Source organism: Macaca nemestrina, chromosome X (assembly GCF_043159975.1).
Source record: "Macaca nemestrina isolate mMacNem1 chromosome X, mMacNem.hap1, whole genome shotgun sequence".
In the NCBI taxonomy this organism is placed as follows: domain Eukaryota; kingdom Metazoa; phylum Chordata; class Mammalia; order Primates; family Cercopithecidae; genus Macaca; species Macaca nemestrina.
In genome coordinates, this window is record NC_092145.1 from 86,035,925 (window position 1) to 86,061,937 (window position 26,013).

Consider the following 26,013-nt stretch of genomic DNA (forward strand, 5'->3'; position numbering starts at 1 on the left):
GGAAGACAGGAGGGGGAACAGGCAGATACCAAAGGCAGAGACAAAGGTGCGGGAGGAATGGATGTAAAGGGACATACTGTTTACTAAACGCCTACCATGTGTTAGTAACCAAAGTGGTGTTCTTTTTGAGCAGAGGATGTAGACAGAGGCGGGTGGGGACGAAACCTGATAGACTACTGGGATAAGAGGATGGGGCACCCATAGGGCGGGGCAAGAGCTGCCTAAGAGTTAGAAGAAAGAAGGCGTGCGGGGTGGAAAGCCTCAAAAGGGGGCACTACCGGCCAGGAGTGAGGTTTTAGACAAACGGACATAGGACTCAACGATGAAAACCGGGCTGGAACCAAACAAGAAGGCAGAGGGGAGCAGGGAGCTTCGAAGAGCCAGTGCGGGAAGCTCTCCGCGAAGCGCAGCGCAGCCCTGACCTCCCCGCCCGGGGCTGCCTGGCTCTCAGTTCACCTGGATTCCAGCGCGGCGCGTCCCACTGGGTGCCCTTCACACCCCACTGAGTCCACGTCCATGGCTTCGGGAGCCGCAACACCGGACCCCAACCCCGCGCCTGGGCCATGTGTCCGCGGGCGCCGCGCGGCGACAGGCGACTCAGCAGCCCAAGAGCGAGCTGGCGAACCGGAGCGCTGGCGCCTCGAGTAGTTTTGCGCCAGAACTGAGCGAACCCGCGGGGAGCCCGGGGAGGGAGGGGCTGAGCGGATGATGGCTGTGTTTCCCCGCCCCCTCAGTCGCGACTAGAAAGTTCCACGCCCCCACCTTGAGCAGGAACTCCCCCTTCTCTAGCCTCCAGTCATCTACTCAGCGGTTCCGCCTCCCCATCACCATTGGACGCCTTCTTCCAGGTTGGAGTCACCTTCTTTCCAGCCTTTTCCAACTTGGCCCCCATTCGAGAGTTGTCTCTCCACTGATTACTCCCCTTTCTGTTCTCATACCTCAGTGCAAGATAGTGCGGGTGTCTTCCTAGTTATGGGGTCAGCCCCTCCACCTCCTGTCTGCCCCCAAATCTCACCAACCATGTGACGTGGAGGAAGGCCTTGTGCAACAGCCAGATGGAGAAGGAAACAATGGCTCTGGCCATCTTGGCAGACTGACTCACTCCTCGGCGTCCCTTACCGCCCCCTGCTTTTCACTCCTCCCCTCAACCCCGTTTTCTGACTGGCTGGCCTGAGCAACTGACCAGCTGGATTCCACCAACCACACTTTGAAATCTTTCTAGTACCAAGAATATCCTGAAGTGGAAACAGTCCTTATAGACTCCCTTATGTTACAGATGGAAAACTGAGGCCCAAGAATGCAAATGACTTGGCCTTCATCTAGGCTGGGGCAGTTATCTCTGTGTTGCAGGACTGTTGTAAGGATCTGAAGGACTGATCATGGTGTCTGGCACGGAGTATAGTCTCCGTCAAGAAAGATTAGCTTTTGTTCTCAAAGAGTTTAGCCTCCGGGCATGTACCACAAAAAAAGCCTGGACCAGGACTCTAAGGTACATAACCTTTTCTCTAATAGGTAATCCCCACTACAGCAAGCAAACTTGCATTACCTGACTTGGGGGTGGTGGGGGGTCCTGTCTAAATTTGTTTACAATGGAGATAAGGCCAAAAGTTACCAACAGCTCTCAGACCAGGTCATTTCCATTCTACTTCTGTTGGTGGCCAGTAAAGGGACCAAGATTCTAATAGGGCCTCTGCACTAACTGTGGCATAACCTGGGTGATTTCTCCTCTCTGAGTCTCAGTTTCCTCATCTGTAAAATGAGGGTAATATTCCTATGACACGATGGGAATAATGAATGTGCATTGTGAACGATAAAGGGGTACATGGGTGAAGGTCACAGCCCCTCCCCTCTACTGTCTCCATACCTTGTTCCTGGAATCTAGAGCTAAGCTAATCCATTTGTGAGGGATAAGCTAGAAAAAGGAAGTGCAGTTTCCAGTTGATTTGTGCTTATTTGCATGATATTTGCACCCACTTTTCATGAACTCAGTGTCAGAGCTGGAAGGAAATTAGCGGTTGACATGTTGATCTTCATGTCGTGCATCCCTTTTCCCCAGGGCAATGGTGGCATATAGTAGGTGTTCACAAAATATTTACTGTCTGAATGAATGCATTCTTCATGTGGGAAGAAGACTTGTCCAAGGTCGCACAGTGAGTTGTTTCAGAACCAAGGCATATCTGACTCTGCTCCTCCTTCCACTAGGTCATTTCTACTTCACGGAATTATTTTTCTTTTTCCTTCAAATGACCATAAATCAATGGGAAGCCCATTTCTCTCTCCCAGCACCCTCTGGCCTATCAGCAGTCCCCATTCTGGACTAGCCCAGGCAGGACAAACAGTCACCGGGATGCCCCTCTCTGGGTCCAACTTTCTGCTGCCACTCTGTTGACTCGTGGCACTGCGCCTGTCACAGGGGCAGCCCCACCTCCCCGCCCCCCGCTCTGCCCACGAAAAAGGAGGCCTCAGTCAGCTTCCTCCAGGCAGAGGAGTTTCCCTTTTGCTCCCCGGTTGGGCGGGAGTGTGGGACACAGCCCCAGGCAGCGGCGGCGGCAGCCTAGAAGGAAGGGCGGCAGCAGTCACTTCCCACCCTGCTAAGGCATCTCCCGTCCTGTCCAGTTCTGCTCCTATTTCCTGAGTTCTGCTGCTTCAGCTCCAGCCAGAGCTCCGAAGATTCACTTGAATCACAGAGCCCTGGAGCTGGGAAGGAACTTCGAGGTTATTTATTCCCGCCTCCTCCCCACTCCAGGCAGGAGTGCCTGCTGTTAGCAAAGAGGAGGAGAGGGGGCACCTTACTAAACCTTCACAGCTTCAAGTTTCTCCTCCAGATAATGGACATAATATGACACAGAGTTGACAATGGTGCTGTGAGAGGGGATGCAGGAATGGATCGAATAAAAGCTGATGTGGATTGAGCACAAGCTATACCAGACATTGTTCTAAGTGCTTATTTAATTCTTACCACAATGCTCTGAAGTATATATATCATCATCATCACCCCAGTTTACAGATGGAGAAACTCAGGAGCAGCAAAGGTAATCCAAATTGCTCATAAGTGGCAGTGGCAGGATTGGGACCTTGAACCTCCATCTTCACCCATATATAATGGTAATAATCATCCTTACCCCCAGAGAATGATTGACCCCCTTGAGAGTTACTTGAATTCACAAGTGTTTGTGTTACTGTAACTTTTGTATTCAAGTACCCTTAAGGGCTTCGAGGGAAGAATGTGGTGAAACCTTGGGGGGCTGATGATGTAAACCTGAAGTGTTGGCTCCAAGTGGGAACGTCTTTGAAGTCCAACTCTTATCTTAAACATCCACTTGAATTTTCAGTTAACTCTCGTATGCATCCTTGTTTTCATATTAAAATTCATCTTTTCCTTCCTTAAGCCTTTGAGGAAAATGTACACTCCAGGAAGAGGGCACATACCAGTATAGTACCTTCATATGCCTCCAGGCCATGGCCTTGCACCCCAGGGGTAGCAGGCACCTGGTTCAGTGAAAGATAGGCCCTTAGTCACTGAGAATAGCTAAGGTTTATGGAGTGTTTGTCATGTGAGCCAGCATTCTAAGCACTTTCTACATATGATTTAATCATCGTATATAACTCTATGATAGGCTGAATTATTACTGCTACCATTTTCAATGGGAAAACTGTAGCATAAAGAGGTTAAATAAGTTGCCCAAGGTCATACAGTTTGAACTGTCAGCTTTAGCTAGTAACCACTATACACACTGCCTCTCAGGTCACATGAGAGTTTCTCTTACCTACCTACCTCCACCACTTCCCACCAGGATGATTGATTTGATTCTTGGCAGAAGCAGGCCTGATTCCAATTAGAAGATCAGCTCCTTGAGGGCAGAGACAAGGGGGCTCCCTACTGCCCCTTTCCCCATATCAATGCTAAGCCTGGGACTGGGCCATGCACAGGGCTGGTCCAGCATTCAGATTTGGCAACTGACTGTTTCCTGGCTGGTGGCAGTCTCTTGGGCCTAGCAGCTGTTGAGCTGGTGGATACAGCACTAGCATTTCACACAGGAGTCCTCTGCCACCCTCTGTGGCAAAGATCTAGCTTTAGAAATGGCTGTCCATCATCTACAGGGACAAGTCCACACTTCTGAGATTGGCATTCAAAGCACCACACAAGCCTGCCTGGTTAACGCAGGTGGCATTCCCAGAACACACCTCCTTAACCCACCAAATGTGTTACATGTGTGCTTCTCTCTCACAAGAATGCTCATCCTTATTTCCTTTACATATTTCACAAACATTTATATGGTGCTTTCAATGTGCCTGACACTATTCTAAGCTTTTTGCACATTTTAACTCATAAAGTCCTTACAGAAACCCTGTAGGTACTATTATCCCATTTTACAGATGAGGAAACGAAGACATGAAGAGATTAAATTATTTGCCGTATCTCCTGTACTTGGTAAAGTCCAACATACCCTTTTAGTACAGTATCTCCTATGAATAGCATAAGCTGTTCCCTTTCTGGGTGACTCCACAGCTCAGTTACATCAGCAATCATTCTATATTGAGTTTAATTATCTATGTCTTCCTGCCCAATAAGGGTTTGAATTCTGTCAGCCAGGGGCTGTATTTTATTATTAATGGCATATCCATTGCTCAGGAAGGGATTTGGCACAGCGTTAGTACTTGAGAGGATATTCATTAAAAGATTGAATGCACTGGGCGCAGTGCCTCACCCCTGAAATCCCGGCACTTTGGGAAGCTGAGATGGGTGGATCACTTGAGGTCAGGAGTTTGAGACCAGACTGGCCAACATGGTGAAACCCCGTCTCTACTAAAAATACAAAAATTAGCCGGGCGTGGTGGCGTGTGCCTGTAATCCCAGCTACTCGGGAGTCTGACGCAGGAGAATCGCTTGAACCTGGGAGGCGAATGTTGCAGTGAGCCGAGATCATGCCACTGCACTCCAGCCTGGGTGACAGAGCAAGACTCTGTTTGAAAAAAAAAAAAAAAAAAAAATTGAAGGGTGAGTGAGTAGGTGGGTGGGTGAGTGGAAAGCCCAGGAGCAACCTTGACCAGACCAAATGGTGGCTGAGAGATTTGAGGTTTTCTTTCCCCCATGTTACTGAGGAAAGGAGCATAAAAATGATTCAATGACCAAGCATGAAATGCAACCACAGGTGATGAGAGGGGAAGAGAGAGAAGACCTCCTCCAGTCCCACCATTGGTGTGGCTGGACCAACCCTGGCACCCTGACCACAAAACCATTGGGCCGATGAGGCATCTAGTTAGCGACGAAAGCCAGCAGCAGCAACTCTTGGGGTCTGCTCTGGAGAACTGAGCTCACTGGCTTCTCTGTTTCCCCCTCAAAGGCCGCAAGCCTGCCTCTGCAATTCAGAGGTTCATATGGAAAAGAGAGAAGGGCTTAGATATCTCCCCCAGGGAGTTGGGGTTTGTTGCTTTTGGTCTCAAACATTATGTTTCAGTGAACTTACTCTGTCCTTCCGTTGCTGGCCACATGCACTTGGCAGAAAAGTAAAGGGGAGTTTGGACACAACTCTGGTCTCAAGTCCTGAGTCTGCCATTCAGTAGCTGTGTAACCTTTGGCAAGTAACTGATGCTCAGTTTCTTCACCTAGAAAATGGAAGATTATTTTTTCTGCCCTGTAAACTTCAAGATAACGGATCTTAGAGCACTTCGTAAGTGAAAAATGACCAGACACAGGCGGAACCACAGTGGGAGTGCTACTTCTAGCAGTGTACAGCAGCTTTCCAACAGAGGGCCCCCAGTCTCAGCCTTTTGCCTGTCTCTACCTTGCTATGGATGACTATGGCCCAATCATTCACCTTTTCAGGGCTTTAGTAAAATGGGAAGAATAATTCCTAGCCCTTTGCGGCCAAGTCTTAGGTTGCTGGATGGCAGAAACAGTGTACATGTGTGCACATTTTACCAGCTTCACAGAAGGGGCCCCTAAGAACTGCAACTCTCAAAGCAGCCTTCAATGTGAACATCAGCTTCAACACTTTCTAGATGACATGTCATAGAACTCCTCTGAGCCTCAGTTTCCTCACCTGTTAAATGGTGACAGTAACACCTAGCTCCCTGAACTGTTAGATGGAAAGAAGTGTTTGTCAACAGAAAAGTCACCACTTACCCCTTCACCCTGCCTCGCTGCTTTCTTCTTGCCCTTGTATCACATAGGCCGCTCAGATCTGATGCTCACTAAGTCCTTTTGCCTTTATCTGGGAAGTAGTCACAGTACCCACCCACAACTGTCCCCACCCCCACTTCCTGGCCTTAGTACACACACCTTCCCCTCAGTCAGAACTTGCATAAGCCCCTTTTCCTCTTCCTGTCACCTGGCAGGGCATAGCACCAACACACGGTAACACATGCCTTGCAGTCTGGCTCAGGATTCCAGGGCTCTGTCCATTCATGCAAACTGGCCTTGCCAGAAAGAAAAGCTACTTTGGTGTCAGAGGAGCATTTTGCAGCTTGGAGGTCAGTACTCTGCCTCCTGTGTCCTCATCCTTGCCCTCTTGTGACTAGCCAGGGGGCCCTGTTTGTTTCCATCACTTGGTGTGTCCCTCTCGGATTCTAGGCCAGTGCCTGAGAGAGCACCGAGTGGTCAGGGCTTCCACGTAAGCCCAGCCTGGAGCTGGTGGCTCCTCAGAGAGCATCTTGATCCATGCCCGCCCCACATGGGACAGATGGAGATCCTGAAGCCCATCCAAACAGAAGCAAGGAACTCAGGGCCTTGCATTTGAGCTTTGTCCTCCAGCATTTGCCCCTCCCCTTCTCGGCCCTGCAGATTGTCTTCCAAGGCTTGCTCGGAACCTGAGTAGCTCACAGGATCAAGTCAGAAGAAGGGATTCCAGAGAAGTCCTGAGTTCCCGAAGAAGTTCTCTGGAAAAATTTATCCTATAATTTCTCCTCAGGGCGGTGTCCCCAGGTAACCCGTGCCAAAGTCCTGGAAACAAAAGTTGGCGACGCACAGGTTCTTAGATAAACAGCGTTGGCAGTGGCGTGCCTTGAACAGATAGGGGCACACATACATGGAAGCTGTGAAAAGGGTGGAGCGTCAAGTCTCCCCATTTTACCTCCCCCACGCCAACAACAATGGGTTGGAAGTCAGGCTGCCATCCCAGAACCCTGGAGGAGAAGGAGAGTTGTGATAATGCCAGCTCAGGCCAGGAGCCCAATCAGAAGGCCTGGACGGTGGGATTTGGCCCCAGTCAGCTGCATCCCACAGAACGGACACCTAAGGGAGAGTAGGCTACATGCCTTGTCACAACAGAACCCCAAACCCTGTGCAGTGAGAGGCCCCATGTGGATAGGGCTTTGTCTTATCTTGACGTCTGGGGTGGCCTCAGCAGCATATGAATAGTCAGTGGGGCTGCTCACATCGGGGACCTCCCTTCCCTCCTGCTCACTCTCCTTTCCTAGCTCTTCTTTGCCCAAGCTCAGGATGTTCTGTGTTCTAATTTAACCAAGGGGACTGTTCTCTTTGACCAAGTGATTGTCCCTTCATGCCTGGTACCCTACTCTGCCTTTGACTTGTTGTTTAACCTTGGGCATGTTATTTGCCCTCTCAGAGTTACAATATCTTTATCTGAGCATAAAAAGGTTAGATGGACTAGATCAGTGGCTGGGGAAGAGCCTCAAAGCCTATCATAGGGAGGCTGGGGGAGGGGAGAACAGGGAACACTGAGCCAGGAGTCTCCAGGCCCCACTTCTACCCCACCTTGCTTCAATCAGAGCCATGCTGTTTTTATTTGTTTTATATATTGGGGTGTCACATAGGATTTAATTTTGGAGGTAGAAGTCTGCATTTAATGAAGTTTTAAAAGCCAATGAACCAGATATATTCTTCTTGCACCTGAGCCTCAGTTACCTTCTGAGTGATGACTACATAACATAATACAGGTAAAACACTTAGAACAGCATCTGGCACATACTAATGACAATGACAAGAATAGCCACCATTTATTGAGCACTGACTATGTGCCAGGCATTGTTCAAAGGCTATATACTTGGATCAACTCATTTGATCCTTTCAAACCTGCACAGATAAATTTGGCAACCTGTCCAAGATCACACAACTAATGAGGGGCACAATGGGGATCTGAATACAGGCTATTTGGCTCTAGCGCTCTCATTCTTAATCGGTACATGTATTATTTGCCAATATATATCTAGGTTTATTCTTATTGCTGTTGTTTTCATTTGAAAATTATTGTACCTCTCATCCGTAAAATGGGCTGAGTTCAACTCACAGTATGACTGTGTGACTAAAATCAGGTTATGACTGTGGAGTGGGCGATCTAGAGCCTGCTCTGGCGGCCAGGCCGGGCTGCACGGTGCCCTTGTGTTGGTGTGCCAACTCTACTGAGGTAAAAAGCCTACCGTCTGGAACTGCCTCTCCAAACAGTGGACAGTGAAAAAGGGCTGAGTTTGCTAAGAAAGTAAGGACTGGCTCATGTGCTCGGAGCCTAGAAGAAGAAACCAGGCAGCAGAGCTTGTGGTAACTTATAAGGTAGCTGGATGCCCCACATGGGACAGGACTCTACTGATTTGCTGCGTTTAAGCACTCACTGACCCTATCACTCTCAATCTCCATTCGTCTGGTTTGGCTTTCCTCCTTCCCTTTTTACTCCTCTTTCAGCCTCCTCTACTTTTCTCTTCCTCTCTATTCCCTCTCTTTGCTCAGCGAGATTCATAATAACTTGTTAAACCACAACCCTCATATTTCTTCTATTTCCACTTTCCAGGGGAATTTTGCAGCTGGTCCCGACTGTTTCTCCTGATTGATCCTCTCTTCTCTGGCCACACTCATCTCTTCTTGGACCCCACCCACCTTCCCCAGGCTAGTTTCCTTGACTTTAACCTTTTCAGCAGTGCATTGGCAAACTGCAGAGTCTTGCCTTTCCTACCTTTAGTTGGAGGTCAGAGCCACAGACGCCCTGCATAAGTCCCTTCCCTTTTCTGGGTCTCAGTTTCCCGTCTGTCAAAGGTTGAAGGGGAGTGATGGAGGTTGGACTAAATGCTATCTGTGGAGCTTTCCAGCTGTAATTTCCAACACTTTTACATCTGATCCATTGAGAATATTGAATTTTCTTGGCCACATCTTTCTACTTCCTCTCTCTCTATATATGTATAATACATTGCGGGGTGGGTAGGGGGCACGGGGAACTTTGAAATTGTTACTTGCAGCCAGAATCTGAGGAACTAGGAGCTGAAGGAGGTAGAGGGGGTGAAACAAGAGTTGCAGAATTTTCAAAGTAATTAAAGCACACTGGGGCAGTGAGGCTGGGCCAATGCCCACTTGGTGGAGGAGCAGTATTTTGCAAGCCAAGTAACTTTAGAAAAATGGTCCTCTCAGCTGGGTTTGGCTTCAAAGGAAGGTCAAGGAGGTGTGTGCCCAGAACCAGGGCAGGAGCAAAGCATCAGCACCTCCAGGTGTAGCACGACCCTGGGGATTCAGTTCCATACTCCTGGCATCACCACCTTCCCATTCTGGACAAACTGGAACAAAAGGCAATGGGGACACTGCCCCCGAGGGGCCAAGTTTCTGTTTCAAAGGTGCTTACAGTCAAGTTGCAGTGACAAGCATAGAGATAAATAGGGCCCACCTTACAGTTTCCAAGGTGCCTTCAATCTCTTTTCTCATTTGGCCCTTATACCAACCCTGTGAGACAGGAGGAGAGGACATGTTTATCCCATTTACAGAGTAGACAACTGAGGGTTAAAGGGGTGATAGAATTTGCTGAAGCTGATCTGACCAGCAAGCGGAAAGCTGAGACTTAAATCTAAGTGCTTAGACTCCAGAACCAACGCTCTGTTCAAAACATTTTTTTTTTATTTTTTTTTTTTGAGACAGAGTCTCACTCTGTCACCCAGGCTGGAGTGCAGTGCCACAATCACGGCCCACTGCAGCCTCAACCTCCCGGGCTCAAGCCATCCTCCCACTGCAGCTTCCTGAGTACCTGGGACTACAGGCATGTACCACCACACCTGGCTAATTTTTTTTTTTTTTTGGTAGGAACGGGGTCTCCCTATGTTACACAGGCTGGTCTCAAACTCCTGGACACAAATGATCCTCCCACCTTGGCCTCCCAAATTGCTGGGATTACAGGCATAAGTCACCACGCCCAACCTCACATTTTCAATACCTTTGGCAATAGAAGATTTCTGGAAAGCTAAAACAAACAAACAAAAAAAACAACCTTTTCAGAGTGGCTAACTCTGGAAAGTGAGAATGAAAGATTATGGGTTGGAATTTTCACTCAGAACATGTATTTTACTTTTAATCCATATGTGAAAGGAAATAGCTCAAAATACAAGGATGATTCATGCTGTAAGACATACACAGTATGATGGGGATTTGAAAGAGGGAGGGAACAGTATTTGAGCTGAGCTTCAGAGAATGGCAGAGGTCTAAATAGATTGAGATGGGGTTTGGAGGGAGCCTGAGGATCTCAGAGACCGCACAAGTTAGCCATTCCAACCCAGCAGCTGTTGCTGACTTCTGAGACAACAGGCTTGCCTAGAAGGAATTCTTCCTGAACAATTAGTTGCATATAGTGGGTAGGATTTCCTGTTTTCTTTCCTTGCCTCATTTTATATTGTGAGGTACCTGAGCCAGATCCCGGGGCTTAGGAAACACCTGCTGTATCCATAAGCCGTCTACCTGGGCTACAACCTTGGCCTGCTCTGAGATGTCCAGCCGAGCTGGGCCAGTTTGGCCAGACACAGACACGTACAGAAGGAGCCACAGGAACCAGCAGACTTAAAAACAGAAGAGAGCCCCAGCCAGGCCTATCCCCTGCCCCACAATTGCTTTGAACTTTTTCACCCATCCATGATTCAGTGTCCAACTATCAGATGATCAGACCAATTATATTTTTGGCAAATCACATTGTTCACATTTTTAGAAAATCAAGGCCAGAAAAAGTCTTAAACATAATGTGTAGGAGCTCAAAGGACCTGAGGGACAACCCAATCCAATCCCTTCATTTTAATGATAGGGTAATTGGGGCCCAGAGAGGAAAAGGGGCTTACCCAAGGACGCAGAGTCTGTTAGCAGCCAAGTCAACACATTATGCCTGGTTGTATTTCAGCCCCAGTGATGAATGACCCTTGCTGCAAACTGGGCCTCAAAGGGGCTCATTGGCAGACACGAGAAGAAAAGCACATCTGGTCTTTGGAGACCTGAAGTGTATGAGGCACATCTGATCCTTCCATCACTCCACCCCAAGTTCCCCTCTGGCCTGCATACTGCCTTCCTGGAGTGGGGGTGGAGCTGAAGCCAGGATTCAACATCTGCCCTCTCCATCCCAGAGGCCCGGGGGCTCATTCCTGAGGTCTCAGTTCCTGCTTTCTTAATCTCAAATCAGACTTCTGGCTGGAGAAAACATCTTCCCCTCCCATCACCCTACTGCCTGGGCTAGTCATGGTGGTAATTTGATAGTCATGAAATAACTGTAATTTCTGTACTGTCTGGGATCTTATAGAGCACTCCCACTCCCGTTATCACACTTAAGGTTCCACAACAACCCAGGAGTTGGGTATTTGGATTCTTATTTTAAAACTGAGAAAACTAGGGCCAGGCACAGTGGCTCATGCCTGCAATCCCAGCACTTTGGGAGGCCTAGGCAGGTGGATCACCTGAGGTTAGGAGTTCGAGACCAGTCTGGCCAACATGGCAAAACCCTGTCTCTACTAAAAATACAAAAATTAGGCTGGGAGCAGTGGCTCATCCCTATAATCCCAGCACTTTGGGAGGCCTAGGCAGGTGGATCACCTGAGGTCAGGAGTTCAAGATCAGCCTGACCAACATGGCGAAACCCTGTCTTAACTAAAAATACAAAAATTAGCCAGGCATGGTGGTGCATGCATGTAATCCTAACTACTTGGGAGGCTGAGGCAGGAGAATCGCTTGAACCTGGGAGGCGGAGATTGCAGTGAGCCGAGATCGCATTATTGCACTCCAGCCTGGGCAACAAGAGTGAAACTCCATCTCAAAAAAAAAAAAAAAAAAAAAAAAATAGCCGGGCATGGTGGTGCACGCCTGTAATCCTAGCTATTTGGGAGGCTAAGGTGGGAGAATCTACTGCACTCAGGAGGTGGAGGTTGCAGGGAGCCAAGATTGCACCACTGCACTCCAGCCTGGTCAACAGAGCAAGACTCCGTCTCAAAAAAAAAAAAAAACCACACACACACACAAAAAAAACCCTGAGACAACTGAGGCTTAGAGATGTGATGACACAGCTAATAAGTGACAAAGTCAGAATTCAGACCCAGAGGTTTATGAATTTTCCAGAAACTGTGTTCTTTCCACCATTCTAAGGCTACCTTTTTAGCTTGTTTCTTGGTAAGGATGGATAGATGGATGAATGGATAGGTGGATGCATGGATGGAGCAAATAGTTCCTAAGCACTCTGTTTGTGGCTGGCTCTGTTTCAGACGTCAGGATACAGAGAAAAATGAGACATTTCTACCCTCAAGGAGCCTACTGTTTTACTTTGCGACTCTCAGACTTTTGCATCCCCAAAGTACCTCCAATGAACACAAAGAATTTATTCCCCACACAGGCCCGAGGAGCTGGAGGAGAATCTCACACAGCCAACCACAAGTGAGAATTTTTTTTCAAGTCTCCACCTTTATCTTATGAATTCATGTGAATGTTTTGTTTTGTTTTGTTTTGTTTTTGAGATGGAGTTTTGCTCTTGTTGCCCAGGCTGGAGTGCAATGGTGCAGTCTTGGCTCACTGCACCCTCCGCCTCTGTGTTCAAGCGATTCTCCTGCCTCAGCCTCCCGAGTAGCTGGGATTACAGGTGCCCGCCACCACACCTAGCTAATTTTTGTTTTTTTAGTAGAGACGGGGTTTCACCATGTTGGTCAGGCTGGTCTTGAACTCCTGACCTCAGGTGATCCACTCGCCTTGGCCTCCCAAAGTGCTGGGATTACAGGTGTGAGCCATCGTGCCCAGCTAATTCATGTGAACTTTTTATGCTATTCCACAACAATTATATGCTTGTTTTAATATGAAAATTTCGCCCCCAGATCTTATAGAAAAAACAAGCCATTCCAGGCAGATGCTCTTGGAGCCATCCTCTAGAAAGAGGTTTTGCTTACCCATAACCTCAGAGGAGACAATGGTATGTTTGCGTATGGTGAAGGCCTTGTTATTTCATGAAACTAAAATTTTGGCAAATAGACTATGTGTGTGTTTGCACACTACACATGTGACACATGTACATGTGTACCTGTAGAAGCTCCAGATTGTAGGCAGAGCTGGTTTCCTTGCAGGGCTATATGTTTCTTTGGCACCACAAAATGATCCACACTTTTACCCTGGCAACTATCTGTGAACTAGCCATGTTCCTCAGCCCAGAAACTAGAACTGAAAAGAACCGTAGGGGTCCTGGAAGGTTGTTTTGTTGTTGTTGTTGTTGTTGTTGTTGGTAAAAGACCTGTTGTATTGGTCCTTCTAGCAACAGTGGTAGGGAAACAAGATGGCACCTGCCTCCCAGTGACTGACAGCTGAGACGGGAGAAGGTCAGGCAAACTTACTGCAGTGCATCTGGGGCAATGAAGTGGTTATCCTGGGAGATATTTGGGGACTGACAAAGCACTTCTCTGCTTTTGCTGGGCTTCTTAAAACAAAAAGCACGTACTTGGTAAGGCCTGAATGTTGTTCTGCTGTTTGCGCATTGTGTAATTAATTTCTGTCTGTTTTTTCTTGGTTTTAATTGAAGGCTCTGAGTGCTGGCCTACTTTGGCCATCCTCAGGGAAACAAGAAAGGAGACTTGGACTCTTTCTTGGGCCATAAGTTAAAGGGAGCAGGACATCTCTGGGGGCCAGATGTGCTGATAACGGTAGTGAGATCAAAGTATGACAGCTCCAAGTGGCCAAGGGGGTGAAGGGCTGGGGATTATAAAACAATTACCCCCTCCCCTCCTTAAGAGTCTCCTTTTGGCCTTTTTCTTTTTCCAAACCTTGAAGGGTTTTGTGTTTTGTTTTTAGTAAGGGAGGCTGTTCCCTTCCCCTGTGGAATGTATTCCCTGAAATATCCTGCTCCAGGGACAAATGGACACAGAGTTGGAAGCCTCTGTTCTCAGGAGCCCTACTTCCTATGTTTTCATTTTTCTTCTCAAAACGCAAACCAAACTAACTCTTCCTGTTTCTGGGCTTGGGATGTGGAAGGTCACACAGCAGGAACCCTTTAGCAAACAGGTCAGAAGGGGCCTCTGAAAGCTGCCCCTTGGCTGCCCTGCCATTGAGGGAGGGCTGTTGGAATGGAATTTAGTTTTATGGAAAGAAGAGGAGGATGAGGAGAATGACTTTCAGGCTGTGGTGAGGGAATGGCTCTGCTTCTGACACCAGTTTGTTCTGCTTTGCCTCTGCCCTCTCCCCAGGCAGACCAAGGCTTGGGAGCCATGGAGCTTTCACAAACTCAGCTGCTGATGTTCAGTCATTGGTCACTGTCAGTCAGGAGTACGTGTAGGGAAGAGTGACCAGGACTCTGAGAAATGATTTTAGGAGCTAGGAAAGGACAGATTCTGGGGAGCACATTATAGATGAGTAGAGTCTTGGGTTCTAGTCTCAGTTTTGCTGCCAACTAGCTCTATGCTGTTGTGCAGATCACTTAGCTTATCTGGGCTTCATTCCCCAACTGCAACGAGAACATTGGACTGTATGAGCTATAAGATCCCTCCTACCTTAGATTTTGGGAGATTCTAAATGCCAGCAGATTGGCCTTAAGGAAGAAGGAACACACTACTTCCAAGGGACTTCAAGGGGTGAAAATAGGGCTACTGGGTGGAAGTTGTTGTAAGGCAGATTCTGGCTCAATATAAAGAACTTTTAACAGTATAGAATGAAAAAGGATGCTTCACCATACCTGAAGAGTTTGGTCAAAGCCCAAGTTGGGCATGTAGCAGGAAAGGTAAAAAAGGGAAAATTGAACACCAGATTTGAGCTATGATTGCCAACATTTAATGCAGCCAACTACAGTCTCCAAATGAAACTTTAATGCAGTCAACTACAGTCTCCAAATGAAATGTTTATGGAACCTTCGAAAAGTGAAATAGATTAAGTTGAATGGAGCAGGAATGAGATATCCCATAACTCTGTCTTTCTCTCATGTCCCCTAAGGAATCTCTGGGAACACTAGGGTTCCTTAGTACTCAGTTTCAAAAGCACAGGTTAATATAGTCCTTAAGTGTCCTTCCTGCCTTGAGATGTGGGCGACCTCCAAATTTCGAGAGTTTGGTGAAAATGTGTTTTACATGGATCTGCACCATTGGCTGGAACCACTGGATCCTCAAGGCCCTGTCTCAAGAGGTTTTGTCATCTGGAGCCAGTGGGGCTCTATGTTGATCTGTAATAGCTAGTTCAGAGCTGAAATGATAGGGAAGAAAGTCTGCTGAAAGGAAGAAGTCACCAGTCTGATTACCAGAAGTTCTTTTGCTATGCCATCAAAAATAAAAGCCAGTTCTTGGCAGACTCATTGTTTATGTGAGACCTTATGCTTAGTTCTGGGAATCCAGGGGTCAGTCAGATGTAGCCATTGTACACCAAGAGCTCATGGTCTATGGGAGAGACAGGAAAGAAAAGAGGCCAATGCAGAACAGTGTGATGTTTTATAATATAATAGCTACGGACAAGATGGGAAGGGAGGCCAGAGCATGGTTAGACAGGCCAAGAAGGGGGCTGGCAACAACACACTCAGGGGAGAGTCCAATACGAGAATTCACTGTCTGTCTAGGAAATAGCGAGTTGTCCCATGGAGCTCAGAAATATAGGAACGAGGTGGGAGAGGAAGCAAGAAAGATAGGCTGCCTAAGCTTGAGAGACCTTGAATGTCAGAGCAAAGAAGTTGGACTTTGACCAAAGGTAGGAAACAACCAAAGATTTTTGAGGATACCTACGTTTTTCTTTTAAAGAGAGAACTTTGGCAGCAGTATGGAGGGTGAACTGGACGGGTGAGCATGGTGGCAGGAAGACCAGTTAGGTAGTGGTCGCAACCATCAAGGCCAGAGTTGCTAGGGCCCAGATGGAGGGCTATGTTAGTGTGAGTGACAAAAAAAAGGGGTAGATTTAGGAAGCCTTATGAAGAGGTCCCATGCACACAACTAAATGGCAGCAAATTAGAAAGATGGAGTCCAGGTAATGCCCGTGATTCTTGCTCGAGTGGCTGGGTGCATGGGGCTGCTTTAACCAAGAAAGCAGATTCTGGAGAAAGAGGAGGTTTCCAGAGAAATTATAAAGAACTATGATCTTTAGTGTTGAGTTTGAAGGATCCACAGGACCTTCTGGTGGAAGAGTCCAATAACACTTCCCAGGTCCTTTTCAGAACTGTCTTTCCACCTGAAGTTCCCACGCCCTCTCCAGCCCGTGATTTGGAGTGGCCTACACTGTGAAAATGGTCATCTAGGCTATACCTCGAGAGATATACCTGACCTGCCTCTCTAACCCTAGACCTAATTCTGTCTTGCACTCTTGAAGCAACTGAGAACCTGGGCTTCCCAGCCCCTTGGGCCACAAAGGAAGCCCTTACACTCCTCCACAGGCCTGGAAACCCTTCCCCCATGCCAAAGAACATCTTGAAATTGCCCTTTCCACTGACCCTACCCCCACCTCCCTTTCCTTTCAGCCTGACTTCTGGAAGAGAGGGGGCCGGGGCGCAAAATCAAAATCTTGAGACCTTCTAGTTCAACATTCTCATTTTGCAGACGAGGAAACTGAGGCCCAGGGAGCAGAGGTGACTAACTCAAGGTCACAGAAGGAGTTAATGATGGACATGAGACTAGATCCTAGGTCTCTCAAGTCACAGTCCAGCATTTTTACCTTGGCTGAATTCGCTGTAGATCATGGTTAAAAGATTTCCTGTCTCAAATGATAATAAATTCCAGATGCTCCCTAACTAAGTAGATCTTTATACTATTCCAAGTTGCTGGGTAAAATATCTGTCAAATGTTAGATAAGCCATGCCCTGCAACTGTTCTTTGTAAAATAACAAATGTTAAATGACCAGATCTGTCAAGACTTAGTTATCAAAATGATTTGGTCATTTTCAAAAGAAAGGATGTGGATTGAATTATTATTATTCTGATGACTTTCATATGCTTAGTATTTTTTTCTACTGCCCTTCTGAGCCTTGGAGGTGACAGACACCCAATAGCATGTTAAATAAATGTATTTGTTTCTATTTTCTACTGTTCAAATCTGTCTCCCCGCTCCCTCAGAGCTTGGGGGAGGGGTCTGGGGCAGCTGATGGATGAGTCTGATGCTGAGGCCAAGCCTGCAGCCAGACTGGAGCCAGTTGGGTTGCGAGCAGGGGCTCTTGTTACAGGCAAACTATTACCCCACCAGGCCACCTCAGCCACTTCAGCAGGAGCCTGGAGTGAAGCCTCAAATGGCTCCAGGCAACAAAAGGAGCTTTGTGCACTGGGAGCAGGGGACCTTGGGGAAGATTTGGCGCAAAGGCGGTGGGAGGGAAGGTCAGCAGCCTCCTCACCTCTGTGGGCTGCTGGGAAGCGAGCTAATGAACTCCGCGGAGTATGGGGTTTGTAAGTCAAGGAGTCATTGAATTTCAGAGCAGCAAGATACCTTAGAGGTCATTTAAAGCAAGCTATTCAGTTTATAGTTAGAGTCACTAAGGCCCAGAGAGGGAAAGGGACAGGCCCAAGGACACACAGCTGGCAAAGGTCACAGCCAAAACTGGAACCTAGAGCTTCGGGCCCCAGTCAAGTATTCTCACTTCAGCACTTAAGAGGCAGTTTTGAATTGTGGGTTTTATTTGGAGGAAACGGGTTCCTTTTAGGCTACAGGACCTTTCCATCTTAGGAGCAATTTGCGCTCAAGCAACAGGGTGTGAAGGCCTAAAAGAAATATGAAGTGAAGATGGGAGCCTGAGAGCATGTAGCACATCTTAGAGTGAGTCCCTAAGGCCTGAACCTCCTCCTGAGCTGCTGGTTTTACTACCGCTAGCTCTGTGTTTCTCAGTGTTTGATATATATGTTGACATAGGATGATTTGGGGTGGTACATTGGCATCTGCATCATGATAGATATATATTTAATTTACTACATATCAGGAAAAATGTAACTAGTGCCTCAAAACCTAATTTTATAGATTTTATGGCTTAGGGTGAGGTTATTATTTAAAATCAGGTTGATTTAAAGAAAAATATTAAGTACTTAATGGCATGGATGATGTGATGGCAAAAATTCTGAAGTTGGCTCACAAATAAGTGACATTTGGGAAACACTGTACTAGTGGCTTCTTGGACTGTCATAGCAGGGACTTCAAAGGTAATTCACCTTTGAAAGTCATTCTCTTGGGCCTGGGCAGCACCACATGTGTTGAAGCCAGTTGGATATTCCTAATGCTCTCCTATAAGGTGGTACCAAGTGATCCTATGACAGCCCTTACAAGGTTTCCTCTATCAGTGGGATCACTAGAACAAAAGCAATGATGTGTCAGATAAATCTTTGCTTGATTCATCCTAATAGAAGGAAGATGAGCTGGGCATGGCGATGCAGCCCTGTAGTCCCAGCTGTTGAGGAGGCTGAAGTGAGAGGATTCCTTAAGCCCAGGAGATAAAGGTTGCAGTGAGCTATGTTGCACCACTGCACTTCAGCCTGAGTGACAGAGACCCTGTCTCAAAGAAAAAAAGAAAAAGAAAAGAAGGAAGGAAGGAAGGCAAAAGAAAGAAAGAAAGAAAGAAAGAAAGAAAGAAAGAAAGAAAGAAAGAAAGAAAGAAAGAAAGAAAGAAAGAAAGAAAGAAAGGAAGAAAGAAAGAAAGAAAGAAAAGATGGAGGAGGAAGGAAGGAAAGAAGGAAGGAAGGAAGGAAGGAAGGAAGGAAGGAAGGAAGGAAGGGTAGGTAGGAAGGAAGGAGAAAGAGAAGAAGAAAGAAAGAAAGATAAAGAGAGAAAGAGAGAAGAAAGAAAGAAAAGAAAGAGAAAGAAGAAAGAAAGAAAGAAAGAAAGAAAGAAAGAAAGAAAGAAAGAAAGAAAGAAAGAAAGAAAGAAAGAAAGAAAGAAAGAAATTATATACAACTCTCAGCCTGGAGTCAGTATTTTGGCTTTTTTGTCACTAAGAAGTCCCTGGCTAGTCCTCTCCTCTACCACTTCTGTTCTGCTCTGGTGGCACTTGGGAGAAATGGCATAGGAGAATGGGACAGGCTCAATGTATAGATGAGAACATTGAGGTTCAGAGAGGGGAAGGCCCTTACTTGGTATCATTCCACCATGAGTGGCACAGTCAAGACTGGGTCCCAAAAGAATGCTGATTCTACCAGCCCATATTTCCTGCCCCAGGATTCCTGCTCCATGACCTTTTCTGCAGCTCCCCTCAGCCCCACCCCCAGGCCAGTCAGGCAGTGCCAGCTCCCATCGCAGTCCCATCTAACACAGCTCACTTGATTCAGACCTTCTAAACTCATCGAGGGCCAAGAAGCTGCTAACACTGATCACCTCTAAGAGGCTTGCTCGGTGGCTGGGGACTTGGGGTGAGAAGAGACTTTGTATTTTTGTACCTCTTGAATTTTGAAACCTGTGAAGATATTACCTGTGTCTCAAATAATACGTAACAAAACAATGAAGCATTCTGCTCACCCCACGACCTAAATTTCAGAAACAATCAATCGCATTTGTTCAGTACTTTGACATTTTTAATGTGCTGTCTATTGTGATCCATACGAGAGTCCCATGCAATAAGCTCCATTTTGTAGATGTGGACACCAGTCCAGACAGAGGAAGCTACTTTCCTGGGCTCACACAGTGAATCTATAATGAAATTTGGGCTAAAATCCAGGTGCCTTGATTCCCAGTGCCTTGCTGCTACCATTTCCACATCCACATAAACTCATAATTTATGCCAGATTGTTTTTGAATCAGCCTGAGACAACGTGTTCCCATTTGCCTTTAAATAGACATTTTCAAACTTTAACCTAAGAAATAGCAGAAAGACCAGTCCCATCTCAACTTCGTAGATGGCAACCTCCTCTGCCTGACCCCACCCCCTAAAAGATACTCCTGTCTCCTCTGGAAGCCACAGACCACTCAGCCACTTGGTGCCCACCCTCCCAGAGCTCAGTGCTGGCACCTCTGCCTGGCACAGACATTCTAAAGAGGTAACTTGGCAGCTGTGAGTGCATTCGTCTGAGGGGGTCACTATTTCAGGGCCTGAGGGGTTTCTTTTTAGCCTTTGCAGCTGGTGTCTCTGAAATGGAGAAGTGTGCCCTTCCCCTAGTATGGGCAGTGCACAGACCTTGTGCCCCCAGAAGTCTCTGTTGCAAAGCAGAAACTGCCCAGCAAGAAGCCTTGGAATGATGATGAGGGGGAAAGGCAGGGTGGGGAAGTGGAGAAGCAGATGTATGTTGTATGCTGATCAAAGCAGTGTTCCTGTTTCAAAATAAATCCTCTCTTATCTGCTGTCATGGCAATGCAAATAAACCCCCCACCCTATCAGTTCTTGTTTTGTAGCAGCCACCACCCAAAAACTCAGAGTCATAAGATGGAAACGTCCTTGGGAAGTCACTAGAATCCCCTCTCTCTATCCTGGTGTGATTTGCCCAAACCAGCTCCAAATACTTTGGAAGGTCCTTATTAGTAAGGGTTCTGGTTTTCTCTTCCAACGTCTTCCCATGATGGCTTGCACAGACCCTTAGCATGACACTTGTTAACTGATGCCTTTCTGTTTTGGCAGCCCCAATCCTGTCACCAGCAGCTATGCTCATTCAAGTCATGGGCTCATCCTGATGAAAAATTGGAGCCAATGGGAATGACTGAAGTCAGGCTAGAGCCAGGAGGATGGCCTTGATGACCTCAGCAAAGCCCAGCTGATACAGGAGTTCAGGCTCCAGCACCAAACTCTTCCCTGGCCAGTAGCCTTCTTTCTCTTCCTCCACAAAGCTGTTATCCCTCTCTAGAAAACTGTGTCCTTCTCAATGGAAGGTAGTTGCTCCCAGTATGCCGTTCACTTATCCACACCCAAGTAGGACACCAGAGGCACCAGGCAGATAGGAAGTTGGGCTCAAAGAAACTTGTGAGAGAGCAAAAGGAAAAAGTTACATGTATCCCCTCAGTCTAATGAACTCCAAAGCCTACCTCCTGTTGGAAGCCTTCTAGATAAAGCAAGTGCTGGGAGTATAACAGACACTGAACCCCAAATGCCAAGTCTCCTTCCTTTACCCTCCACTTACCTGTTTTCTCTTCTGAGGCATCTCCCACCCCTAATACATTTCCCAGTGGAAATAAGGCATTTGAGAACAAGAGAAGTATATGGGTGGCTGCCACTTGCTGAAAGCTCTGGAGGGAAGTCCTCCCCTGGCTCTCTGACAAGAGCAAAACCTCCAGCTGAGAAATAAAGAGACTCTGCACATGAGCCAAAAAGCAGGGCCCGAGGAAGACAGTAAATGCCCAGTGGAGGGAGACAGAGAGGATGTCTCCGGCTTTTGCATCTCAGCTGTTGGCTCTGCTGCCCAGGGACCTGATCGGCTGCCCCATGAGGACTACTGAGAAGCTCAGTCTCTTTGTATGCCACTTGTGATGCCCCCCTCGTGTACTTACCAGCATTCTTCTTCACCTGCAGCAATGGGAAACACTGCAAAAGAAACAGAGAAGAGGTTAAGGCATTGCTGAGATGCAATATCCGAACTGAAAGGGATCTTAAAGTTAGCAAGCTCGATCCACCCATTTAATGGAAAGACACATGGAGGTCCAAAGAAAAGGAAAATGAAGTAAGGAACAAAGTGGAGCCCAGACACAGACTCCTGGATGCCTACTCCATACAACTGTACTTTCTGCTACCCCACTGCTGATCCCGCCGGTTCACTTCACTCTCCCTGAATGGAGAAGGCCCCCAGGTCAGGGGATTGGAGACACTCTGCCACAGCTCACAGTACTGTTCCAAGGCCTGATAAGAAAGATTATCAAAGAATGAGTTAACTTTTGCTTGGCACATACCATCCTTGGTATAGCATCAACAAAGCTAGAAGCAGGGTGTGTTGGTGGCAAGGGCAGTATTTAGAATTGGAGAGCCCAAGTTCAGGGCCACCTTCCCCTGCTTACTGATTATGTGACATTGAACATCACTCGTAACCTCTTTAGCCTCAGTGTCTGCATTTATAAGACTAGGAGAGCAATAATCCCCCTTCACAGGCTTTGTGACAAATTAACATACATAAAGACACTTTTTAAAAAGATTAAGCACTCTAAATTCATGCATTCAACAAATATTTATACAGTACCAATGCCCTTTGGCGCACTATGCTAGATGCTAAGGATATAGCAGTTATCTAGGCAGATGAGATCCTCATGCGGCTGAACTCTTAGTAGGAAGAGACAAACAATAAATAAGTAAACAAAGAAATAAGAAATTTCAGGCATCACTAAGAACCAAGAAGGAGAAACTTTTAAAGACAGGATGAGGTAGAGAGTGATTGAGTAGGGGGAATACAGAGGTGACCAGACGGGTCTCTCTAAGGAGCTCAACTTTGAGCAGAGACCCAGAGGGCAAGAAGTTATCAGCAGTGTGAAGAGCTAGGTGAAGAGCATTTCAGGAAGATGGTGAAGAGAGAAACGAAGGCCAAATTATGAGAGGCTTTGAAGGCCTGGGCAAGGATTTGGACTTTGATTCAAATTATAATAGGCAGCCATTGGGGGATATAGAGCAGGAGAATGGCAAGATCTGATTTCTACCTTCAAAAGGTCACTCTGGCTGTTGGGTAGGAAGTGGACTGTAGAGCCTGGGTGGAAGTGGGGAAATCTGTTAGGAGGCTTTTGCAGCAGTTGAGGCAAACAATGTCAGTGGCTTGGGCTAAAATGGTAGTTGTAGAGACATTCATTCAATAGTTAAGGAGGAGAGAAAAGAAAGAAGGAAGGAAAGAAGGGTACCTCTTAGAGGTAGAAGGGTCTTCTTGCCTGTTCTCCTTTTACACAGCCAGCCTCTAAACCAACCAAGTGGTTACCAGGAAAATAGTTGCCATAGTATGTGTCTATCTCTTACCCTCTGCACAATGACTGCCATACCAGCTGCAGACACTTGACCACAATGCTTCCTAATCCTAAAAGATTTGTCTCAGCCTTAGATTACCCTAAAATGACTAAAGGTCTGATCCACCCTTGTAGCCCACAATGGGCCACAGGAGAGAGGAGGGATGGGGGATGTCCTCCCAAGTGTTCACTGGCAAGACCCTCGAGGGATGTCAGTGTGAAGGAGACAAAAAGTTCTAGAATGAGATCGGCGTGACTAGAGGAGAAAGACCAATAGCGACAGATATGAAAGTTTGCTACAAAGCTACAAAGTGGAACTATGATTAAGCAAGTCAATATAATTCTTAGTGGTGGACAAAGGGGGAGGAAAGAAAAATGAGAAAGGATGAGAGGGTAGAAGAGAAGGACAAAGCAGGCCCCTGTGAGGTCTTAAATGTGACAGTTCTTGGAAATTAAGAGATGAACTGATGGGTGGGACAGACTGTACTCTATGCTCTAGTCATATTAAATCTCCTACTTCTCCACCCTACCAGCCCAACCCATCATAGTTGTAGCAGAATTACAGATAGTTCAGGAAATAACTAGGCCTTAAATTTAGGGATTTATAGGTTACAAATTAGTGACCTACTTTGGCCATTACAACCATCCTGCATGGTAGATTTTATTATCCTCATGAGACACATAAGGCAAATGGGGCCTAGAAGTGAAATGATTTGCTCAAGGTCAAGGTAAGTGTCAGAACCAACAGTCTATGCTTGAGGTCAATAGGGCTCCCAATTTTATGGCATTCTATTTTTTTCTCTCTGAGGTCCAGAATAACCTGGATTGGATCAGGCCCATGAGTCCCACTCTGCTTTTGACCTTAATCTTGATGCTATTTTGGTAGCTGAAAGACTTACAGGGGAAGATAGCTTATGAACTTTTGCATCAAAGAGTTCTGCTACAAAGTGAAGGCCCTTTTTGTTTCCTTGTTGTAGAACATATCCCTCTGATTTGGAGTTTCTGAACCCAGAAGCCAAAAATCCAACAGTTACAAAGACAGCCACTCTAGAAGAAGACCAGGATTAGTGGTGACAATCTTCTCATCTAGTGGGTCATTCATTCATATATTCATTTATTTATTCACTCATTCACTAGGTACCTCCTCAGGCGTAAGCCCTGTGCTAGGTACTCAGGGATTCATATAGATCAGACATATTCCCTGCCCTTGAGGAAATCACAGCTCAGAGGGGAAGTCGATTACATGCACAAATCATCACAATTCAATGTGAGTGCTATTGGAAAGTATAAAGCTTTATGGAACTGAGCAGAGGGAGTAAGTTGTTGCTGGGAGTGGGGGCACATTGTCATAAGGATCCTCATGAAGGAAGTAGCGTTTAGAACAGGTCTTGAAAGCTAAGCAGTTGTTCATCAAGAAGACAAGGGGGCAAAGAGCCTGGCAGGTAGAAGGGGGAGACTAGAAAAGGATGAGGAGGTATCAAAGCCTGTGGTTTGTCCTACCCATCAGTTTATCTCCTAATTTCCCGGAACTGTCACATTTAGGACCTTGGTCTAGCTGGAGAGCAGAGTGCCAGACAGAGAGTGGGAAATGAATCTGAAGCAGCAGTTTAGGGGCCAGATCGTGAAGGGCCTTGTAGGTCATCTTAAGAACTTGGGACTTTATCTAGAGCCCAATGGGGAGCCATTGAGGGGGCCTAAACAGAGAGGTAATGTAGTCAGATTTATGTTTCAGAATGTTACTCTAACTGTTGAGTGAAAGATGGATTGGGAATGTGGGGCTCAGGCAAAACCAGAGAAAGGGAGACCAGACACCTGGCACGGTGGCTCACGTCTGTAATCCCAGCACTTATGTCAAGACAGGCAGATCACCTGAGGTCAGGAGTTCGAGACCAGCCTGACCAACATAGAAAAACCCTGTCTCTACTAAAGATACAAAAAATTAGCCAGGTGTGGTGGCACATGCCTGTAATCCCAGCTACTCAGGAGGCTGAGGCAGGAGAATCACTTGAACCTGGGAGGCAGAGGTTACAATGAGCTGAGATTGCGCCATGGCACTCCAGCCTGGGCAACAAGAGTGAAACTCCGTCTAAAAAAGAAAAAAAAAAGAAAAAAGAAAGAAAGAAAGGAAAAGAAAGGGAGACGAGAGTTAATGGTAAGGTTCTGGGTGGGGCAGTGGTCTTTAGGATAGGAAGAAGGGGACCAATATATGGACAATTTACATGGTAGAACCAAAGTAAATGAAAGGATGTGGGAGGATAAGAGAGGAGTCAAGGATGACCCCAATGTTTCTGGCCTGGCAACTGGGTGGATGGTGATGCTATTAACTGAGGTCAGGAACAGAGGAAAAAGTGATTTGGTGGGTATACGGGGGGAATCTTTCTGTTGTAATGAATTTTCTCTTAGATCTGTTGGATTCAAAAAGGTCTGTGGAGCATCTGCTCTGAGCAGTCCACTAGGCACTGGGGTAGACCTGCAGATGCAAACATGAACAAAAGCAGATGTGATTCCTGCCCTGGAGGAGCTCTCAGTCTAGTGGGAGATACAGTTGCCGGCTAAAAAAAAGAAAAAAAAAAAAAAGGCAGATCATGAGTTTTTTCAGAGAAAAGGGAAACACATTGGAAGAGTGCAAAGGAGAAAACCAGAGCCAAAAGGAGAATAAAAACAGAAAGATGGTTGCTGGATGAGAAGTAGGGAGGTCTGAGAGGGGTAGTTTGGAGACAAGCTGCAAAGGCTATGGACAAACTTTGTCCAGAACTGGGCCATCCTCAGCCACAAGTGGCTGGGATGGAGCTCACTCTTCCCAGCATCCTTTTCGCTCAGCCTCCAGGCTCTAGGACCAGCCCTTGCCCTGGTATCTGAGGTGTGTCTGGAGAGACTTTTTGTCCTTGTCTTGCCTGGTTTCTCTGCTCCACCTCTCCCTTCCTTCCCTAACCACCTCCAACACCCCCACCCGTCACTCCTAGCCAGCCCTGTGCCATAGACTCAGGCCTAGGGCCACAGTCATGAGAGCACGTTCTTCACATTCCAGCCTC

The 26,013-nt window shown here is 46.9% G+C and overlaps 1 protein-coding gene across 4 annotated transcripts in view; it reads right to left on the bottom strand.

Annotated features, from left to right (window-relative positions):
* Positions 1-26,013, bottom strand: part of LOC105476684 (StAR related lipid transfer domain containing 8) — a 78,266-nt gene that overhangs the window by 38,966 nt on the left and 13,287 nt on the right. For 2 of the 4 annotated variants that reach the window (XM_011732828.3, XM_011732829.3), the window contains exon 2: positions 21,557-21,590. In XM_011732828.3, coding sequence (XP_011731130.2) covers positions 21,557-21,590 — 34 coding nt within the window. Of the gene's footprint in view, positions 1-456; positions 623-21,556; positions 21,591-26,013 lie in introns of those variants that run through there. The other 2 variants (XM_011732825.3, XM_011732826.3) reach the window with 2 other exon arrangements.